At 41.5% G+C, this 21,704-nt stretch overlaps 1 protein-coding gene across 1 annotated transcript; it reads right to left on the bottom strand.

The window, feature by feature from the left end:
- Positions 1-8,765: 8,765 nt before the first annotated feature.
- Positions 8,766-10,613, bottom strand: LOC119312817 (PLASMODESMATA CALLOSE-BINDING PROTEIN 2-like). Its single transcript, XM_037588589.1, has 3 exons — positions 10,155-10,613; positions 9,465-9,906; positions 8,766-9,378 (listed from the first exon to the last, which is right to left on the bottom strand). The coding sequence occupies exons 1-3, from the start codon at positions 10,222-10,224 to the stop codon at positions 9,108-9,110; spliced, it is 783 nt and encodes a 260-aa protein (XP_037444486.1). The 5' UTR covers positions 10,225-10,613; the 3' UTR covers positions 8,766-9,107.
- Between the last annotated feature and the right edge of the window lie 11,091 nt (positions 10,614-21,704).

A 21,704-nucleotide genomic window follows, 5' to 3' on the forward strand; every position in this document is an offset into this window, starting at 1 on the left:
AAGGATTCAAATAATCTAACTCTTTGAATTGCCTCTACAATATAATGAGGTGGTAGAAATTTGTTTTTTTCATTAAATACGCAAAAGATTTGCATATCATTATATTGATAGGGGGAATAGAATGTGATCGTTACAGTGGTGATCTCATAAGCACATGTGCAAAAGATCTGGAATTTAGAAACCACAAGTAGGCTTTTACTCTAATGAAGCCCCTCAATAATCTAGAGTGATAAGTATATCCAAGATTCCACTAAAAGTGAAAAATTTCATGTGGTATCTTCGTAGGGGAGTTGTATTAACCAAAGACAATCTCGCACGGACGCAACTGGCAAGGAAGTAAGAAGTGTCGTTTTTGTACTCATGATGAGACAATCAAACACCTCCTTTTCCAATACAAGTTTGCATGTTCTACATGTCAGTCATCCAAATAGCGTCAAATTTGTATCCGCCCACAACTGTTGCCAATATTTTTGGTCATTGGTTGGACGGTATTTCAAATAGGTTCAAAACACTAATAAGGGTGGGAGCGTATGCCTTAATTTGGTCGCTTTGGCTATGTAGAAATGATTTTGTTTTTAATGAAAAAAATGCTTCTCCTCCACATGTTATTTTCCGGTGTACGCAATTTCTACGTATTTGGTCTATGTTACAACGACCGGAGGACCAACCGTTGTTTAAGGCGGTGCGTATGCGATTGGAGCAGGTGGCTATGGAGATTTTTTCCCAACATGGGTGGCAACATAACCTTCGGATCGATCCACCACCTCCATCGACATAGGCATATAGTGTCGGTATATAGGGCTCTACTGTTGCCGATTTGTCAATTTATTTCGTAAGTTTTTTATCAGACCTTCATATTGGACCGTGTGCATCCTTATTATGTAGAGGCTGGATGTTACTCATAATGCTTTGTATCCGCTTGATGCTACATTTGAGATAATAAAATCGCCCTTTATCGAAAAAAGATAAGTATATCAAATATCCTGATACGGATATGTACAAAATGGAGTTTACGTTGTCACTGTGCACAATCAATCTGTGATGCATGAAATTTTTGTTACCTTCAAGGATTTAGCGCCTCAATGGGAACTTTGAGTTGCCTCTACACCGAGCCGCAGAAACTAGTTTTCAGAATATTTTGCCCACTTTCAGAATGGCGGCCGTGCACAAATCTTGACGTTTAAAGCGTGCAGCATGTCGACTCTCCAAAGTCAGTTCTAGTGAGTCATTATATAAACTGCTTAAAGTACTACGTAACAAGCAGGCCATGATATTGATTTAGTTTTTTTTTGTGAGTAATGATATTGATTTTGTTGGTTACAGATATACTCTCTCTCCGAAAACTAATATAAGAATATTTAGATCATTAAAATAGTGATTTAAAAGCTTTTGTATTAGTATACAGAGTGAGTACATGATATTGATTGGTGGTGTAAGCGCGGGTAATCTCCTGCGCTCGGGCGACATCAGAGGCTACCAGTCCATGGCGCGGATGTACACTGGGCTTGGCTGCCATGCCCAAGAAACAGTAATTTTTTCATGCTTGGTTTATGATGATTTAGCAATAAATAATGAAAAACAATTCAAAAATGCCCAACCGTCCGATTAGGCGTGATCTAACGCCTCGATAAATTGGGGAAAGTTCTACCGTCCGCTCATTTCTCTCACCGCGCCATACCCATATTTCTCTTTCTCTTATTATCCCATCTCTCATTTATGCGTCAAGGTCAAGGCGATGCATACCGCAAGAAAAAAAGAAGGTCAAGTCGATGCAAGCTAGGCTGGCAAGTATGGGTGGATGGTTAGGAGGATAGTGATATCTACAACCTGCCAAGGTTCAAGTCTTAAGACTTGACACTGGTGCTTACATTTTTCTGGATTTATTCTAGTCCTTCCGGTGATGTACCTTCAGTGGAAGGAGACGTTCTCCTTGACCACGAAGGCGTCTGCGGTGATTTCGTCAATCTCAAGATGATATGCCAGCTCATTCTCTTGGAGTTGCTCATAGGGGTAGGGTGTGTGTTCGTGCATTCATAGGGATGAGTGTATGTGTTTGTGTACGAGCGTCTGCGTTTATACTGTGTTAAAAAAAGTTGATTCACGACTTGTTTTCAAGTTGTGAATCTTTTGTGTTGTTGTTGCAATCACTGTTTTTCATTTTTGAAAAAAATATTTGCTGTCGCAATTTTTTTTAATTTTTTGTTGAAATTATATTCTTTTTTTCTTGTTACGGTGAAATGTTTGAGGCGTTACATATATTATTATATGATTTTTGCTGCTACCAAAGTCAACACCATTGTTGCAAGTCAGACGCTCGATGTTGCAAGGCCGCCCACCACACCGCTTTTGTTATTTGTAAATATAGACAGTCGTGTAGCAAAGCCGCTCAATGTTGCAAGTCGGCCGCTCGAAGTTGCGATTCAGACATGTGATGCTGCAAGCCAGTGGCCTTTGTTCTTATTGTCGTTGCAAAGACCCTCATCGATGTTGCGAGCTTCTCCGCACAACCAATCCTCCAAGCCCGAGTCGCCGATGTGAGCGAGAGATGCGACGTTACGACCAAGGTCACGCTCTGGTGCGAGTAGGGCTGGTTGCTGCAAGCTCGTCGCGTTGCTACAACCAAGGTTACGCACTGCTCCAAGCAAGACTGGATGCTGCAATCCCCTGCTGCCACCGCTGCGAGCGGAGAGACACTGTGTTGCGAAAAATTATCGTGTGTGAGTGTTGGCAGTGATGCCACGAGCCAATGGACGCAAAGAGGATACACAAGCATCTTAAGACTTCTCAACCAATAATTATCTCTCTCATCTATTTTTCCATAGAATTGTTTTTTGGGAAGCGATTTCCCTCGGGCAGCCGATGGCTTGTTCGCGTCAACCACCTCGACATGTCGCCACGTGCCCCTCGGGCCTGCCAGCCTCTTGGTCATTCTAGAAGAAATCCCCCGATCCCCTTTCATTTCCTTCCTTTTTATCTAGATCGAGATTGGCTAGTCTACCTCTTTCCTTTCACTTTTCTCCAATCCAAATGAAAGCACCCCGTTGTAACCATCGCGATGCTGACGCTGCTACAGGCCGGAGCACCACGTGCTACTATTTGCTGCAAGCATCAGCAACGATATTGTGCTGGTGAAAGGATCAATATGTCGAGTAGAGTGGGAGGTGAATAGAAAACTAACAAATTTCAACTTAGTTGCGAATTTTACTGGTAAAACCGATAAATAAAATTCACTACATATGCAACAAAGTGAACATCCTACATGGCAAGCAAGCAAATCATTAAAGCTAGAGCTCCTTAACAAACTACCAAGCCACAAAAAATAAAGTGCGGGAAAGGATTAACCATAGATGAGTCGAGGACGCGAAATTTATCCCGAAGTTCATACTTGTGGGAGTGCTAATCTCTGTTGGAGTGGTGCCGATCCAAGGCTCTGGGGTGCTACCAAGTAGCTCACCGTATTACCCCCTTTCAAGTCACCTCAATCGCTCGGGGTTTGTCATGAAGGCGACCACCACATATTTACAAACTTCTCCAAAGCACACCACAAGCAAGGAAGATTATGGCTAAACCTCTACCGCTTAGGAGCCCAAGCTCCAAGAGTAACAAGTGTTGATGACGAAATCGAGTGGGGAGAATGCATCGGTTTAATCAAGTTGTAGTTCGAGTCTAGATCTCTCAACCCTCAAAGAATCAAAGAGTCTAGTAGGAGGAGTGGCGAGTTATGAGCAAAATGGAGGTTGGCAATTGCCATAGAGCAAAAGAACCAACCTTAGCTTTCTAGTTTGGACGATTCGTTTGTTAGCTCTCAGCACGTATCTTCTTTTGAGGTGTGTATCTTTATTATTATTGATTAACAAACTGATGCACACAAGACATGACAAGTTAAAAGTTTATAAGAAACCAACCAAGCCATACATCTCTTTATGTTAATAAAAATATGAAAGTAACAATCATCCATATGTGGTTCACAACTTAATTCACGGCTTTGGCAATTTGTCAACTAGACAACTACATTGATCGCAAAAAAAAACCACACGACTATATAACTGACATTGAATATGATACCTTCCGCAAACAAAAAGAAAGACATTGAATATGATACCTATCTCATTTTACTTAGTTCCATGCATAACTAGTCGTAAACAAATATGTATATCAAAATTTGATTTAGTACTTGTTTTTATCTGTATTACATTTTACGACGCTTCACATTAATTATGTCCATTAAATTAATTTTGCCACATTTTTTGTGTCATAAAAAGTACGAAAACAGATAAATATATACTTAGAGGGTCTAACATGACATAAGAGAGAAAATAGCAGATCCTGCAAAAAGGAGAGAATAATAATAAATTATTTGAAAATTTGTATATCACATAGACCGTAAAACTCTAATTCCCAACATACTTCAACAACAATGTGAAATTTCGAGCACTCAATTTGGAGTAGCCTCAAAGCAAGGAGATTCAATGCAAATGATGCTTCAACACCACATGGTATGATTGACAACCGCGGTTGGTCGATGTCGGGGATATTTTGGAAGTAGAATTTGTACTTGGTTTTGACCAATATAGTGGCGTTTCCATCTTTATGGCGTGTATATGGAAGATTCACACACACACAAGTATAAGGCATTGAAGTTGTCTTCACTGGGAGTATTTACGCTAATTTGTATTCAACACAATAAGAGTGACAGAATATTGATAAGCCTTTAGCCGCTCATGCTTCACTCTCAATCACACTTGCAACAAATACTTGCTAGGTATAATTTATCAGTGGCGGTGATAATTGAGTTGTTGGAGTGTTGCATGTAGCAAGTAAAGTAAGTGCCAGTTCTTTTGAGGCTTAAGTATGGGTAACTTATAGGTAGAATGTTGATAATTAGTCTGTCTTGTCATGCGGTGACACTGGTCGACATTATTTGTACGACGAAAGCCTCTCTAGATGTTGATTCTATGTATAGTACCAATAATGGGTGTTCGGCTTCTCTTCAGGCATGAGAATCAACAACGTTAAAGTTGGATGGTGGCCATGGTTTTGGAAATTACCGGTGATCCTGGCATAACATCACTTTAGTCCATTACAGTCAACAAGTTACTCAGTTAAAAGCTAACTATATAAAAAAATGTTAGAAATCGAGTGGTTCAAATAAATGTTTTCTAGTTTAGTGGTAGTTTGAATTTCAGATGATGCAATTTTTCTTGTTTGTTTGAATTTCAAAGTATCTTTGAAAAGTCTGTCTATTTTCAGAAGAAGAAAAATCGGATTTGTGAAGTCCTGATTTCTTTGGGTAAAAGAAGAAAACAAATCCAAACCTCGTGGCATTGGGAGGATCCATGGGGTTGTTTTGTAAATTTCTATTTTTTGGTGTCCTACCTACAATGTTTTGAGGACAACTATCCTCCCTATCTCATATATTTGTTTCTTCATGTAACGTTGTTTGTTATCAATAAGATGCGTGATTACTCTAGTACTTCCAAGTGTGCATAAAAATAAAAGTAAAGTCATATAGCATGTGTGTGATTGGTTTTAAGCTCGATCAAGTACACATTTTAATCACACAAAATATATATTGTAGACATCTCATACATTCAATAATCCCTACTGAGTTGCACCTGATCTTGATAGTTTTGTACTCTACAAACTTCTACCAAGATCACCCCCTCCCCCACCCTAATTATACACTTCAAAACACTATACCAAATCTTGGGTATTTAGGAATACTATCTACAAGGGAACGCATAAATACACCATAATGCATTAAGAAACATAAATCAGATACACTACATACACTAGTCTTAGCTTGCTATTGTTGAATTGTGTTATCTTGTCCATATTTTATAATCTTCTACAAAGATTTAGCCACAAAAATGTTAAAAATTCAAAAAATAGAGAAAAAAATATAGTTATGCAAGTAGGATTACCGTACTCTACTGTAACGGAAAACTCACACTAAGAATATAGAACTACTTTAGAAAATAATGTACTATTTTTGCTTGCTTAGATTTTGGTTAAATCCACTATACAATAATAATTATAAGCACATAATTTAATAAAAATATGGCAAAATATAATGAAATCTAGCACACAAAAATGTATTTGTAGTGAGAAATATTTAAATTATACATGTGGTTAATATTGTTAGATATATTTGATAAACAAAATTTAAAATAATACATGGAAGAATGTATCATTAAGAATGGCACACACACACACAATAATGAGATGAGTTATGATTATGTAAAAGAGTTCAGTATAAATAAGTTAAACATTGAAAGAAATGTAAATACCCCGTGAACTATCACATTTGGAGCACATCACCCCCTCAGACTGGAAACCGGGATCTTAATCCGCTGAACTAACCAAAACTGAACAGATCACCCCTTGAGTGTGTTTTTAGCGTTTTGGATCGTTGGTTTGTCTACGTGGTAGGGGTAATTAATCAACTAACCCGAATCTAGGGTGAGGTTGGTGTCTGATTCCAAATTACAAATGCAAATTTGCACCCATTTCAATCTACATCAATTAAAATTATCATAATATTGCCTCATGAAACTCGTGTACCAAGTGATACGGTTCCTAACCAATCCTCACGGGAGATATGTGATTGACATCTGAACCTGATTTTTCTTGATTCCACATGTGAGAACTATCGATGAGACACGGGTGAGGCTGAGGATGCATGGCCTCTGGTGCCACCTCATGTACCGCCGGACCTCGAAAAGAATGTAGAGTTTCCCTCTCATAGCATCAAGGTCACAAGCACTCAAGTGAGTACGACATTGTTTTATTGAGCGAAGCCACCATGGTGTAGTCCCGCTCTATTTTTGTTTTCTCCTGTACAATGTTTTGCATTGTTTTTCTCTCATGTTCAGTGTTTTTGTTTCTTCTCTTTTCCTGTACCCTGTAGTCTTTGCTCCCCTCTATAAATGCAAAAGCAGAGCTCTTGCTGTTTCAGGTAAAAAATGTTGCATTGTATTTACAAAAAAATGCGGCATTTCCGACAATTAGAGAAGCAACAACCAGATCAATTAATGGTTAGATCTCTTTTGACAATCTGAGGTACCTCTTGTGTGCTGGGGCCTATCATACAAGTTATAGATGTAGAGAAGGCTTGTCAAGTAAATGTAGTTCTTGGGAATTGTGTTCAAATTGTTAATCGCTAATTCTTTGTTATTGTGGTTAAGAGTTGATCACAAGAAAACCAATTCGATTGCATACTGTTGCAACTTGATGCAAGAACTGCTACGACCGACAATGAGGTTATGATACATGCTGGAAACTTTGTAAAGGTTACTGTACTTTTCATCAATGTATTATCTCTGTATTTATTTTCATAATTCATTTTAGAGTTTTGTACACTCTAGACAATTGCATAGTTTGATGCAAGGAGGTTGTTCATAAAAGAATAATAGTTGTATGTGTTCCTCTTTCCTCCCCTAACCACTCACTTATAATCGAATCCTTGTTGAATCATGGATCCGAGTGTAATCCCCAGTGCTACCCTAAGCACTTGTTTGACACGAGGGTTTTCAAGCCCACAAGGGGCTAGAGATTATTAGGATTTGGTGAAAATAATAATTATTTTGAAATCCCCACTAATCTCCTTCTACATCCCACCCCTGCCCCATCTACCATATTTGGTTGTTTGGTACATAGGGATAAATTTGGTTCACTTTCATTTTAACATGAACTACACGCTACCCTAATAAAAATCCAATCTTTTGCGACAACATGAACCTGCCATAAAGTACATCAACTACTGTTGGAAGCAATAAAAACATAATCTTTTAAGATCAATGGTATATCAACCAAGATAATCAAAATGCCATACAACACAAGCATGCATCAGGATGCAACAACATCCCACAGGGCAAAACACAAGCATACATCTGGATGCAACACCACCACCCAGGCAACAACCTAAACATGCCAAAAGCTGCCAGTTGCAATCTACTTAATTACTAATCGAGTTCTAGAGTCTTAAAAACAATCACAAAAATGACACCATGAACCATTGGCCTAAGCTGAACGACACTATAAGCCATGGTCACCAAAAACAAAAGGGCTTCAGTTTCACGATGATGCCGACACGTAGGCATCACTTTGTCAGTTCCATCACATTCCTGAAAGCAACAAGAAAACGAGGTGCTACCAGTTACATTTCACCAAAACTGAAAACAACAATTTTTCAGTAAACCCAAATTACTTCATTGCATCATAAGGTCATAGTAGCTGCATGATATTTGGTTCAGTGGAGAGAAAGGACAAGTTGCAGCTGTCAGAACGCATAGCTATCCAGATCACTCTAGTCTTCAGTTACACATCATATTCTTGACGCAAATATACAGCTCTGGAATTCAAACTGAAATGTTTACATCTCTAACAGCACGGACATACAAATTGTAATTTTGCTAATTCAGTCTTTCGGAATGAATCAATATAGGTAATCTGCATTTTCATACGAACATGGAAAAAGGATGTTCAAACAAGTTTGGTGGTTGTGAGGTTTCATGCATGCAGTTCCAGTTCCAGACGACGACGCTGGATTGGTGCATTGAATTTCGATGCACAATGTGCGGGTGCTGATCATATCCTTGCAAAAGCATAGTGAAACGTTGGATTTGAGCATTGGTCCACCGTCCACACACATCAAGATCTGGCTTTTTATTTTTAGAATTCAACCGTGCGGTGACATTTAGTTTCAATGTTCTATTTGTAGTGTTTTATTTGAATCCTTCGAATCAAAGAGGCCCTAAATTTGTGCCGATTCCCAACATGAACATGATCAAATATTTATTACAAAAAACATGATCAAATGCCAGATCCGAATAACTTCGGTTCTCCACAATGGAGAAACATGTCATGCAAGTAGTACAAACATACGCCAAAACTCGCTGACACTGACTACAGCTACAAATATTTGCAACACTGACTGACTACTACCAGCCTGCCCGGCGGCCATTGCCCATTGCTACTCTGCTTCTGTCATGGCGCCTCCTCTGTTTTCTGGATGCAATTGGTGCCGGTTCATCTGAGTCCTCTTCAGTTCATTCCGGCCTCCAAGTGCATTTGCGCGCGAATTTAAAGCATGTGAACTTCGCTTCTTACTTGTGCAGGCCGAGGGACATAGTCGTGACGAGGAGGCACGTCAGCGACGTTGTTACGGCCGTCGTGCTCTTGCTGCCCTGCATCATCGCCGTGGCGGCGCTGATGCTGCCGCCGTAGTCCGGAGGCGACATGGACCCGTAGATAGGAGGGGAGTTGTAGTAGCCGCCAGGACCAGGAGGGGAGTTGTAGGAGCCGCCGGGAGGGGATCCGTACGTCGGGTTCACCGGGGTCACCGGAGACGTCGTGTTCAGGACGGAGGCACCGGTGCTGCATGCACGCCGTTCGTTGCATCGATCAGCCAAAGAAAATGGAAGAAGTTCTCGGTCTGTGTGTGAGAATTGATGGTTACCAACCTGGTGGATGGGTACTTGCAGGAGGTGGTGCTGGGGTCGGTGCTGGTGAGGATGGCGGCGCCGGCGAAGTCGCAGCTGGTCTGGACGGGGTTCTTCTGGTAGTAGGAGTTGAAGGCGTAGGAGGCGTGGTCGCGCACGGTGTCCGGGTCGGCGCAGCTCCCGCCGGGCTGGATCGGCGAGCAGTCCGCGCCCTGCCCGCACGCGTAGTCCAGCGCCACCTGCAGCGCCGCCGCGCCCGCGCTCGGGCTCGCCACGCACCAGCTCCCCGCGCCCGCCGCGGCCGTCGGGTGCGCCAGCGTCGGCGCCGCGGTCGCCTCCGGCATCGGCGTCGGGTTCGCGAGCGGCACGGTCGCGAGCGGCGTGGTCACGTCCAGCTCCGGCATGTCCCGCGCGCGCTCCGGCCTCACCGCGGCGCCGCGCGCTCTCTGCTCGACCCCTGTCACTGCAGCGCAAGCCAGTGAACCAGACTGAAATCAGTAAGCAAAAGCACGGTTTTGTTTGAGAGTTGAGCTGAATTTTGTCCACGAAAAGCATCCGTTTGTCTGTTGCTCTGGTGGTTCGTTCGTCAGCTCCAACTACTGTCACTCTCTTCGTCAGCTCAACAACCAAACATAACCAAGACAAAGCCAAGCAACTGAAAAACGAACACATATATAGAGCTTGAGAGAGTGCTGGAGCTGAGAAACTCACCGTGGCAGCAGCGGAGAAGAAGCAGGGCAAGAAGGGAGGCCAAGCAATGATGAACTGGCCCAAGACCCATGCCGCCGGCACAACCTTGCACGGCCACACCACTTGGAGACACACACACAGAGAGAAAAGGAGCTTATCAAGCGTGTAGTGAGCTAGCTTAGGTACTCCTGCTCTGGTGCTGCCTCAGTAGCTCAAGTACAGTTCAGTGAGTGCAACCATCTGCATCCGCCGATGGCTATTATTTTGTCCACGGGCGAGGAGGGGTCGGGGAATAGGGGAAAGCTTTAGCGATGGAGCTTTGGAATGCAGGGTCGGGGAGACGAGACAACGAGCAATAGATTAAGCCAAAGGTGGCGGCAAAAGGTGGGGTGAAAGATGCAAAGAAACCTGAGGAATTCTTCCTTCATGATGGCTTATAATTAGCCCTGCCCATGATGAGATTTTGAGGCAGGGAAATGGATTGTTTTTCGTCTCGTGCAGTTGGTTAGGCCGGCGCACCCTTCTTATTCGTCTGCTAAAGTGTTTCCTTTCCCTTTGTGTTGTGACAAAGATGCTACATACATACAGTTCCACGCACTGCCGGGAGAATATGTACCGTCGATGATTGATCGACGTACGTGTTGTGTCGTGAGCGTCTGCACCACTGCTCTGTTACCATTCTCAGCTCACCGGTTCTCTTCTGTTCTGTTCATCGTAGATGACACACAATCCTTCTAAAATAAGACACTATTTTTTGAAATCTTGGTATATAATCCGCTGTTCCTTGGATTTCACGCAGTTGTTCTTTAACCGGTCTGATAGGTAATTAGTTTTTCTATCTTTATTTTGCCAGCCGGTTGTGGCTTTATGGCCTTTTCTTATTTTGGCCATAAACCCGGTCGTCTTTATTTTGTTTTGTTTCAAGACTCTATGACATTGTTGAACCTATTTTATTTATTTAAGTGGCCGTATGCACCATTCTGATGCAGAGGCCGAGGAGTCCCCCCTTTTCGAAAAAAACCCGGTCGGATCATCATCGGGTACTCGAGTTGGTGGTAAAGTTGAGAATCTCGTCTTCTTTTTACTGTACCCACTGAACTAGTTGATCACTGGGAAAGAAGAAGGGTGGTATGGTATAAACGGAAGCTCGATCAACGTGATGCTTCCTCCATCTAATCCCCAAACCTTTGCATCTGCTTTTGGGAGACCTTTCTTTTCATCTTCTTGGGCAGCTGCACGGATCATAGAAAAAACCCCAGAGATTTGCTTTTTGTCCCCCGGATTTGCTCGGTCGATGTTGTCTCCATTACAGGTCCACGGCTAGGCGCCGCCTACTGGAAGAACGTGCGTGCCATTCCGGTTTCTACTGGACGAACATCACTCCACTCCATGCCGGTATTTAGTTGAACACGTGTAACCGTGTGTCTGCAGTAATACTAGTCGTTGTAAGTGCCGCTCCCCGCTGCCTACGCACTTTCAGAGTTTCAGTTTAGGTTCATGGCTCGGCGGTGATGAAAAACTTTGGAGAAATCAGGGCTGCAGATTGGAGTGCTGGATCTTGTATTTAACCTCGCACTGAAATTTCCTTCCTGTACAAAATTTTGCAATGATTTTTTTTACAAAAAAAGAGTGTAGTAGTGAGGCCTACTTTCAGCAAAGAATAAAACTGGCCCTGAAATTTTCTTTCTTGTGTAAAGTTTTATATAAAAAGTTTATTGTTCGGGCTCAAAAACATCTGTCCCGGCATTCAAATTTGTTTCAAGTAAAAACATTATAATGACATTTAAAAAAATGCATTAGGCGGCCAACTAAATTTTGTTGTTGTTCAAAAATTATGCGAAATTAGAAAATTTATTATGGCCCTGCAATTTTGTCCTTGTACAAAATTTATAATGAAATATAAAACACATGCAGCCCTAATGTTCAGCCTAGAAAAGATTAACGTAGCCCTGAGATTTTCTTCTTGTACAAAATTTTATATGTAATAGGGAGGTCTATATTTAGCCTAAAAAAATAACATGGCCCTATAACTTCTTCTTGCACAACATACTATTACGAAATTACAAAAAAGGTATGCAGTATGGAGGCGTACTCTTCACATAAGAATAATAATTAATCTAGCCTTGAAATTTTGGTCATATACAAAATTCTAAAATGAAATTACAAAAATAATATGCAATAGGATGGCCTATTGTTCTGCCTAAAAAGATTATCCTAGCCTTGAAATCTTCTTATTGTACAAATTGATAATGGAGTTGCAAAAAACTATGCAGTAGCCAGACATACGGTTTAGCCTAAAAAAATAAACTTGCCCTCAAATTTCCTCTTTGTACAAAATTTTATTATGGAAATACGAATATGCAAGTAGGTTTTTGTTCGGCCTTAAAAAATTAACCTTATTCATTTTATAATAAATAATAAAAGAAATTTGCAATAGGGTGTCCTAAGAAAATTTACATGGCCTTGATTTTTTTTTTGAGGGAAAACCCAAAAGGGTTACACAGCCGGACTACAATAGTTTGACAAAATGTCCTGCAGCTCACTCGGAGCATAGTCAAAGAAAATAAAGTCCTCATGGGTCCTCACGCGCGCTGCAAGACAGTGTGCTGCTTTGTTTGCAGTCCTACTAATCCATCCAATTTCAACGCCCCTGAATCCAGACAGGACAGATCGGATTTCAGCGATTATTGGGAAAAGGCTTGATCTATTCGTGGACCCTGGGGTTAGCGGAGGGACCAGCGACGAGCAGTCCACCTCCACCTGGATTGGGCCCCTGTAGATCTTAGCTAGTTCCTGAATGCCATGCAACAGCGATAGCCCCTCCGCCTCTTCCACCGACGAGCAATTATCTAGCTTGCATCCCATTGAGAAGAGGATCACACCCTGTCCATTTCTAGCAATGGCTCCACAAGCACTTGCTCCGGAGGCGGCCTCAAATGCCGCATCGGTGTTTAATTTAGTAACACCCTCCGGCGGTGGCAGCCAGCTTGACGACACGGGCTTTGGCAACTGAATCCCCTGGTCCCCAAACAGAGTTTGGCATCCCAGTGCGCTCCCAGGCTTCCGTTTATCTTGGGATGCGTTGATCTCCTGCTCATACTGAACTAGAAAAGCGGCTGATCTTGATATATGCTCTTTGCCATTTCCGTGGACAATGTTGTCGCGCAGGTACCATGCCCGCCACAGCAGGAGAAGAATTCTGTTCCGTGTCTCTCCATCGCATGAATTTAACAGGCTTTGGAGCCAGTCTGTTCCGGTGTAGCGAAAGAGCTCCTCTCTAGGCAGAGCCCATTTGGCCCTCATTTCCTGTCGAAGTGCTCTGCTCTTGGTGCATTCCACCACTGCGTGGTATTCGTTCTCCTCTGAGTTACCACAAATGTTACATGTATTATCAATGGCAAGAGTACGTTTGCATTTGTTCATCTTGGTTGCTAATGTATTAGTCGCAACCCTCCAGGCGAATATTTTAATCTTCTCCGGTATACCTGCTTTCCAGATGAGGTCCCAGCTGCTACGATCATCTACCTCAGCTGTCGAGCTTGACGTTTGAGGTCTGATTCCCTTGAGCTTCGTCGCTAGCTTGTAGGCACTCCTGACCGTAAACACACCTGACTTCTCATAGTGCCATGCTATGCAATCAGCCACCTCCCCTTCTGGTATTCTGATCTTGAGGATTTCAGAGGCATCAAAGTGATTAAATATACGCTGAATAAGCTCCTGGTTCCACTGTTTTGATATCGGATCTATGAGTTGGTTCACCCACCGGATCTCGAATCTGCACGTAAAGTTTGCCGCTCTGAGGCCCTCCCTTCTCGGAATCCATTGGTCCCTCTGTACTTGGATACTCCTCCCATCTCCTACCCGCCATATCAACCCTTTCTTAAGCAGCTCAAGGCCAAATTCGATGCCTCTCCAAGACTGTGATGCATCAGCGGTAAACACCGTATCCATCAGCTCTCCGTTTGGATAATATTTAGATTTCAGAACCCTAGCGCACAAACTATCAGGGTTTTGGATCAGTCTCCATCCTTGCCTGGCTAGCAGTGCTTGGTTAAACAAGTGCATATCCCTAAACCCAATGCCTCCTCCTCTCTTCGATTTCGTCATTTTGTCCCACGACATCCAATGAACCTTGCGCTGGCCCTCCTCTTCTCCCCACTAGAATTCTCTTATTAATCTTTCATATTTCTCACAGAAACCAACTGACATTTTAAACACGCCCATAGTGAAGGTCGGTAGTGCTTGCACTATTGATTTGACGTACACTTCTTTCGCAGCAAAGGACATATGTCTACCATTCCGGTTGCTACATCTCTTCATGAACCTTTCCATGATGGGTTGAAAGTTCTCATCCTTCATTCTCCCCTCTGGCGTTGGTAGCCCCAGGTATTTGCTTTCGAACGTAGAGGTTTCCACCAACAAAATGTTCTTGATCTCAGTCTGAATGTTACTTGGGCATCTCTCAGAGAACAGTACCGAGCATTTGCTAGTACTAAGGAGTTGCCCTGTGCCACTTTGAAATCTGTCCAGAGCACTCCGGATAACTTTTGCTTGTTCTACAGACGCACGAAAGAACAACATACTGTCGTCCGCGAATAGCAGATTTGAGATACCTGGGCTTCCCCGAGCGATCTTGATTGGCGTGATGGATCCTTCCTCTATTTCTTTTCGCATTATGCGTGTCAAGCCTTCTGCTACAAACAAGAATAGATATGGGCTCAGTGGGTCCCCCTACCTTAAGCCTCTCGTCGGTGTAAAGCACTCCAATAGCTCTCCGTTAAACTTCACTGTGTATCTGACCGAACGGACGCAAACCATAATCCAGGTTATCCATTTCTTACTGAACCCGTACTTAACCAACACACCCTCTAGGAAGTTCCAATCTACTCGGTCATAAGCTTTGGCGAGGTCGAGCTTGTAAGCACAATGTGTGTTTTGCGGGACCTTACTATGGCCTTGAAATTTTCTTCTTGTGCAAAATCTTATCAGGAATTTACAAACAAAATGTTGTAGGGAGGCCTTGTGTCTAGCATGAAAAAATTAACGTGGCTTGAAATTTTATCTTGTACAAAAACTTATAATGAAATTACAAATACTTCAAATAAATAAATTAATTTGGCCCTGCAATTTTCTTCTTCTTTAACTTTTATTATGACATTACAATATACATGCATTAGTGAAGCCTATTATTCAGACTCAAAAAATAAGTTGACCCTGAATTTTCCTTCTTGTACAAATAATTATTATGAAATTACAAAAAATATGTAGTAGGAAGGCATACTGTTCAGCCTCAAGAAATTTACACTGACCCTCAAATGTGCATGCAATGCTATCCGATCCACATAAATTCGCCTCGCCCTCAAATATGCATGGAATGCGGTGGTATTCAGGCAGGAATCCCCCTCTCTGGCCGCTACGCTGAAGGCCTGCCGAGACGACGCCGTCCTCTGGCGTAGTCGGTTCCCCCTGGACGATCGTGGGCACGTCGACGGTGGCTAGGTGTCCTGCATCTGTAAAAAGTGTGTGTGGTGTTGTGTAGTTTAGGGGAGCTGCTCCCCGCCCCCGCCCTCCTGCTGTTATATTGTGTTGCCTAGGCTGGTTCAATATATATTCAGGTGGGTGAAAATTCAAAAAAAAAATGACGCTCCTTCACTTCAATACAGCGTTGGCATGTAGGATGAATACCTATGCCAATTATCATGCACAAATTAAAAAAAATCTTGGCTCTTCTTCTGCATGTCTCCAAGGCATAATTTCTGATCTATCATGAGATAATGATTATTTCTTCTTCTTTCTTATCATGTGGTTAGTTGCTATGAAAATTTAACACATACATCAGCCTTTTTTCATTGAAACAAAATCATATCTGCAAGGTTTCTACATTCCGTCGAAGCTTCCAGATTTACCATCTAAGTTGGCACATTATTGAAACAAATCGTAACCATGGATTCTATATGGAAGATCGACATATCATTTTTACATTAGATTCATGTATACTGTAAGGAATTGATTTTGTTCATCTTCAACCCATTTTCCTATCTTGCAAAGCTGTCCATTCAAGTATGATCAGTTTCTACTCTGTGATTTAATACATTTGTAACACTGGCATAGTGCCATTGACTTGCTTTTCTTTTTTGTCCCGTTTAATATTGATTCATCTGCTTGGTTATATGCATGCCTTTGCATACATTACTTATCCAGTCTGCTATTATTCATTTCCATTTTTCATCCCGGCAGTATGCTGATAGCTTATCCAGTCTGCAATTGATCATTTCCATTTTTTGCCCCGGCAGTATGCCGATAGCTATAATCGAGTCAATAGTTCCAAAATGTTGCTTCACAATTATTTGTCTATTTGGGCAGCTCTGTGACTGTTGACTCGATTAGGTGGGTGGCATGGCCTTTCCATTCTGAATTGAAGTTGGTCTGAAGATGTCGAACTCTGCCATGGAACACAAAAGATATAGCTTACCTTCATATCGTTGATTCTTCTTAGTCTTCCTTTTGTGAAGCTGTGTAGCAATCTTCCTTTTCCTTTCTGTATACTCTCCATTTTCTTAGGAACACGACATCGTTGCGATGCCTCCAAATGCACCAGCAACAGAGTAGGAAGAATGTCGATGGCGAGGTGAGCGACATCTGGCAGATTGTGAATAGAGGCCATGGAAGGTGGCTGGAACCCCAATGTGGCCCCGAAATCAACCAACAACGGGCAGGCGGAGAGGAGGTGACTCGCCGACTGCAGCGGGGCATGGCGGAGTGGGCACCTATTCCACGCTCTAAAATTGAGGTTTATAGCAATGAAAAAGGTGATTTTGTTCCTTAATCATGCTTAACATTTCTTTAGCAAACAAGCACTAGGAGCCCGTTTAAGATGTGCTTCTTGCTGGTTCATGTAGACATGCCAATGAAGGCCTGGTAAAGAAGAATAGAAAAAATACAGTTTATTGGTTTAATTGTTCTCGTCTGTAGACCAAAATTAGCGAGTAAAGGAAATATGATTTTGCTTCCAAATTCTTTCTGCGAGCGCTGTATCTTATTTCTGTAACATTCTGACCTATATATGAGAATTCTGTAGCTCCTTTATTATGACAGTAATGATTCACTAAGCTTCCATTGTATCACACGGTCTATTTAATTTCCAGTTGTTGCCGCCTCATCTAGATACAACACCCCCTATTCAGTAAGCTCCTAGCATGCTTTGTGTTTTTAGATCAAACTGTTCTTCTGCAACAAAATTGAAGTGTTAGTCTGAAAGCAAAATTATTTGAGAAGAAATGAACTATATGCCCATTTTCTACCATCTACACTACTATAGCAAGTGGTACATGCCAGCAAGCATAATTCAGCATGGGGCACCATTCTGCTATTCTTAAGAAACAAAGGGTTCTCCCTGGAGGATCGTGTAATCAGTGTGCTATCTGAGGCCATGTATAGAGTTCCAGTTCTGTTTTTCTTGAGAGCTGACCCTGTAAATTCTACTCCCTCCGTCCCATAATATAAGACGTTTTTTGACACTACACTAGTGTCAAAAAGCGTCTTATATCATATGACAGAGGGAGTAGTCTGTGTTTCTTCGAGCTGATATGTAAATTCTTCAATGTTTAAATAAAGTTCAGCCTCGGCCCCTTCAAGATAACACTACTCCCCAGATTAAAAGGTGATGTTGTGTTTATATGATAACAATAAGGTTTTCTTAGGAATGTCATTCAAATAAAAATATAGTGTATAGTTGAGGACGCAATTCCAGAAATGGTACCTCCAAACAGATTCCAACTGATATTTCCATTAAATCAAATCTTTTTTTTGTGAAATTCCATCACATCAAATCTAGATAAAAACATAGAGCGAAAATGAGAGAAAAAATTTGAATGCATCACTATCTCATTGTTTCTCTAGGAGCAGAAAAGATCTTTTTAAAGGAATCGAGTATCATGTGATGCAGCTCGTGCACATAGAGGTAGTTTGACGCTGAGGTAAAGTTACCGTGCAAGCCTATTGTCTCTTACGGCAGTGGTTCGGGTGCGCAAACTTAGTAAGCGCCATAACTTTTTTTAAGGATAGTTTCTCACAGGACGTAACTTAGTGGCATGCATAATGTAAGATTACCTCTCTCCCTTTTATGCGGACGAGGAATGGTTTCCTTCCTCCCCACAGTAATCTTACCTCAAGTGTTTTTGTTTCTTACGTTTCAAAACTCTGGACGTGGGATATGTTGGGGTGAGGAATAAGAATTCCTCACCCAAGGTGGCGAATAGCGCGACCCTATATATATATTCTGTGTGTTATCTATACTTCCTTTTCAGGTATGCCTAGGATATAAATAATGTAATCTATTAAGAGAAATATTTGTGACAACTTGAATATTTGTTATTGCAAACACATTTTGTTGTGCTCAAATGTAAATGTATTTTTATGTAGTTTTTATTTCCTTTATTTTTGTAGTATGTTAATTTTTAAAATTTATTTTACTTCAGATCCAAGCAAATCAAAATCATTACATTATTTATGGGTATCGATGGATTATAGTAGATTTATATGTGTCCTTGTTCATAGTATCCTTCAATATTCACAAACTCTTGGTAATATTGTTCTGATCTTTATGAACCTAACATAATTTCGTTGAAACTACTAGAGTACAAGTCTAACAAGTTTGTGGTCTACCCAAATAAAGATAGTAAACTGTATAAGATATCAACCGGTAGATTTTTGCTGAATCCTCTCATCTAATATCATTGTTGCTTGTATCTTTGTCAAAGTTGTCCTCATTTGGTGGAGCGGTAGAAGTGTGATATATACTTGGTACTATCAAGGGGAAGATCCTTGAAACATCCCCACATCTACTAAACTTGGAGGAGTCCAAGTCGTATTGTGCAAGAAGATTAAGACGATGGGATGACAATATACTGATGTACACCCTATATAAGGGCAACCGACGCCAAGACGAAGGACACATTGATCATCTCCCGAAGACCTCAATTTGCTACATAGACAACCCAATCTGGAAATCCTATCGAGATCATCCAGAACTCGCCAATTAACCTTATACTCGTCGAGACCGTCATTGCGCTATCCCACGATATAATCGTATTACTCGCATAAAGGGGGGGCATAACCTAGGAAAAATATGTACCCCATGTCCTCCCGGTAACCTAAGGTTATGTCCCACTACTAAATGATTCTACGTGTGAATATAGTTTTGTTATTAGATATTTTGTGGAACACTTTCAACAAATACCTTGGTCATGGCGTTTTGATTCATTTTTTTTACATGTTGTGATGTATTATTTCAACTTTTACTTCCTTTATTGTTGAGAATTTCTTTTCATTTTTCTAACCCATTAAAAAACAATGCATACCCCCTTGAACTAATCTAATATGTCAAGATTTGTGCACTAACATGCTTGTATTAGAAACTATACACTCCCTCTGTCACAATTTATTTGTTTCCTCATGTTCAGTTTTAAATTTGATCATCAATTGGATGAATATGATAGAAACTATATAATTAAAATATATTTGGACTGTGAGATCAACATTATATTTTTATGATGCATAACTAATATTTAATCATTGGTCAAACACCATCACTCAAATGTGTAGTGTTGTATAAAGCCTTGTACATGTATGGGCTGGGTCTGCGAATAAGGAAGACATAACCTGCATCATAATAGAGAATTGTTTATTTATTTATTTATTTATTTTTGCAACCCCTACATCTTAATTAAGCACAACATACAACTTTTATTGCTTTGAATTAAAGAGCATACTTCAATTTCGTATGTCAAGAAATCATAATAAACATGTCTGGACCATCTATAAGCATTGTTCTAGCATAATAAGTAAGTTATGATTTGTGCTTAAATATATAGCTGGTTAGATGACACTATAAAAACCATGGATGCATGTGCATGCTCATGGCGGCTGGGTGCATCTTAGTTATACGAAGGTCAGGTGTGAATGCATTATACTTGTATTGCCTTTTACGAGTCAATAAAAGCGGCATCTATCAAAGAAAAATTCTAGTGGCTAAATAAAACATCTACACCATCTAGAGAAAGTTCTAGCATTTTCTCCATGCTGAAATCACATGAATACCACAAAAGACAGGTGACATGACAACAACATCATAGAGCTAGCAACTTTAAAAGATTACTTTTAAAGGATATATCCCCGATCTCTGCATCTGCATGACTGCATCAATTGATGCACACAGTCGACCTAATAGAAAAAAACATGATTACCTCAAACTATCTCATCAGCACCAGCCAAGCACCCTTAACCAGTGGATTTTTCAAACTCTAGCCTACCAACACCATCCGAGCCCAGGATCCCAAAAAGAAATTAACATAGCAAAACACACAAAGATTCTTCATGTGGGGTACCACGTTCACGGTGACCGTATCGGCAAAGACCATAGTGATCCAGGAGATGGATTGTTTTCGTTTGGTTCAGTAGATAACTAACTACGCATACTGGGAATGGGGAAGTATTTCAGGCTTGTGATTCGCCTGGTGAAGTTTCTTCTTTCTCCTTTTGACAAAGCTGCATACAGTGGCCCCACTGCCAAGAGAATATGCACGTGTCATGATCATAACGATATCGGATTGATTACCGGGGCAGAATCTTGACTGTACACCAATGGACTGGATGATCAGTTGGTCGCTGGAGCAGAAAAAGTACGGTGGAAATGGAGAGGTGTCACTCGTTTTTGGAAACAAAACTTCTTGGATCATAAGTTGGTGATAGGAGTTGAGAATCAATACTCGTTTTTCCTTTGACTGTACCCACTAGCTAGGCAGACTAGTTGATCCCTCGCTGGAACAGAAAAATTCTGATAGAAACGGAAAGGTAAATGCCACCTAGAGCAATGCTCCAACCTTTGCATCTGCTCTTGTGAGGACCTTCTTCTTGAGCAGCCGCGCAGATCATAGAAAAATCCAAGGGAATTGTAGGTCATCAATAGGGCTAGGCGCCGCCTACGGGAAGGAAGAATGTGCTCGCCGTTCCACCCTGAGCTGCCCTAGTGGCCACGGCTACGATGCAAAGGAAGACGACCCCTAGCTTTTTGTCCTGTAATTTAGTCGCTAGCTGCCACCATGTTTATGCCATATATACTAGCAGTGGCAACTGTCCGTCGAGGGATGTACGATTTAGTGTTGCTATATATATATATAAGAACTCGGATAAAGATTAGGGCTCTCCGAAAAAGAGCATTTTGAACGCTAAGGTTTGAACATCCAGTCTTCAGTCACGTTTATGGGATAGAAATTAGCATACAAAGCCGATCGGCCGCCGCAGACTGCACATTATTCTACACTTTCTCAAAAAGACTGCTGCTGGATGTTCCTACTAATCTATGGTGAAGCTAGCTAGAGCGGAGGCTCACTGTCGCCGTGCTCGGGATCGGTGCTAATGGCATGGCTAAACAATGGGTTTTCGGTAAGGTTGGATCGGCGACTAGGGACCTTTTTGACCTACCGACTGATATGGCTGTGGTGCTCCTCCGCGGTGGAGGGGGAGGATGATTCCGGGTCGTAGTCCCATGTGGCAGCATCGGCGATGAGGATG

This window comes from Triticum dicoccoides, chromosome 1B (genome assembly GCF_002162155.2).
Source record: "Triticum dicoccoides isolate Atlit2015 ecotype Zavitan chromosome 1B, WEW_v2.0, whole genome shotgun sequence".
Taxonomy (NCBI): Eukaryota; Viridiplantae; Streptophyta; class Magnoliopsida; order Poales; family Poaceae; genus Triticum; species Triticum dicoccoides.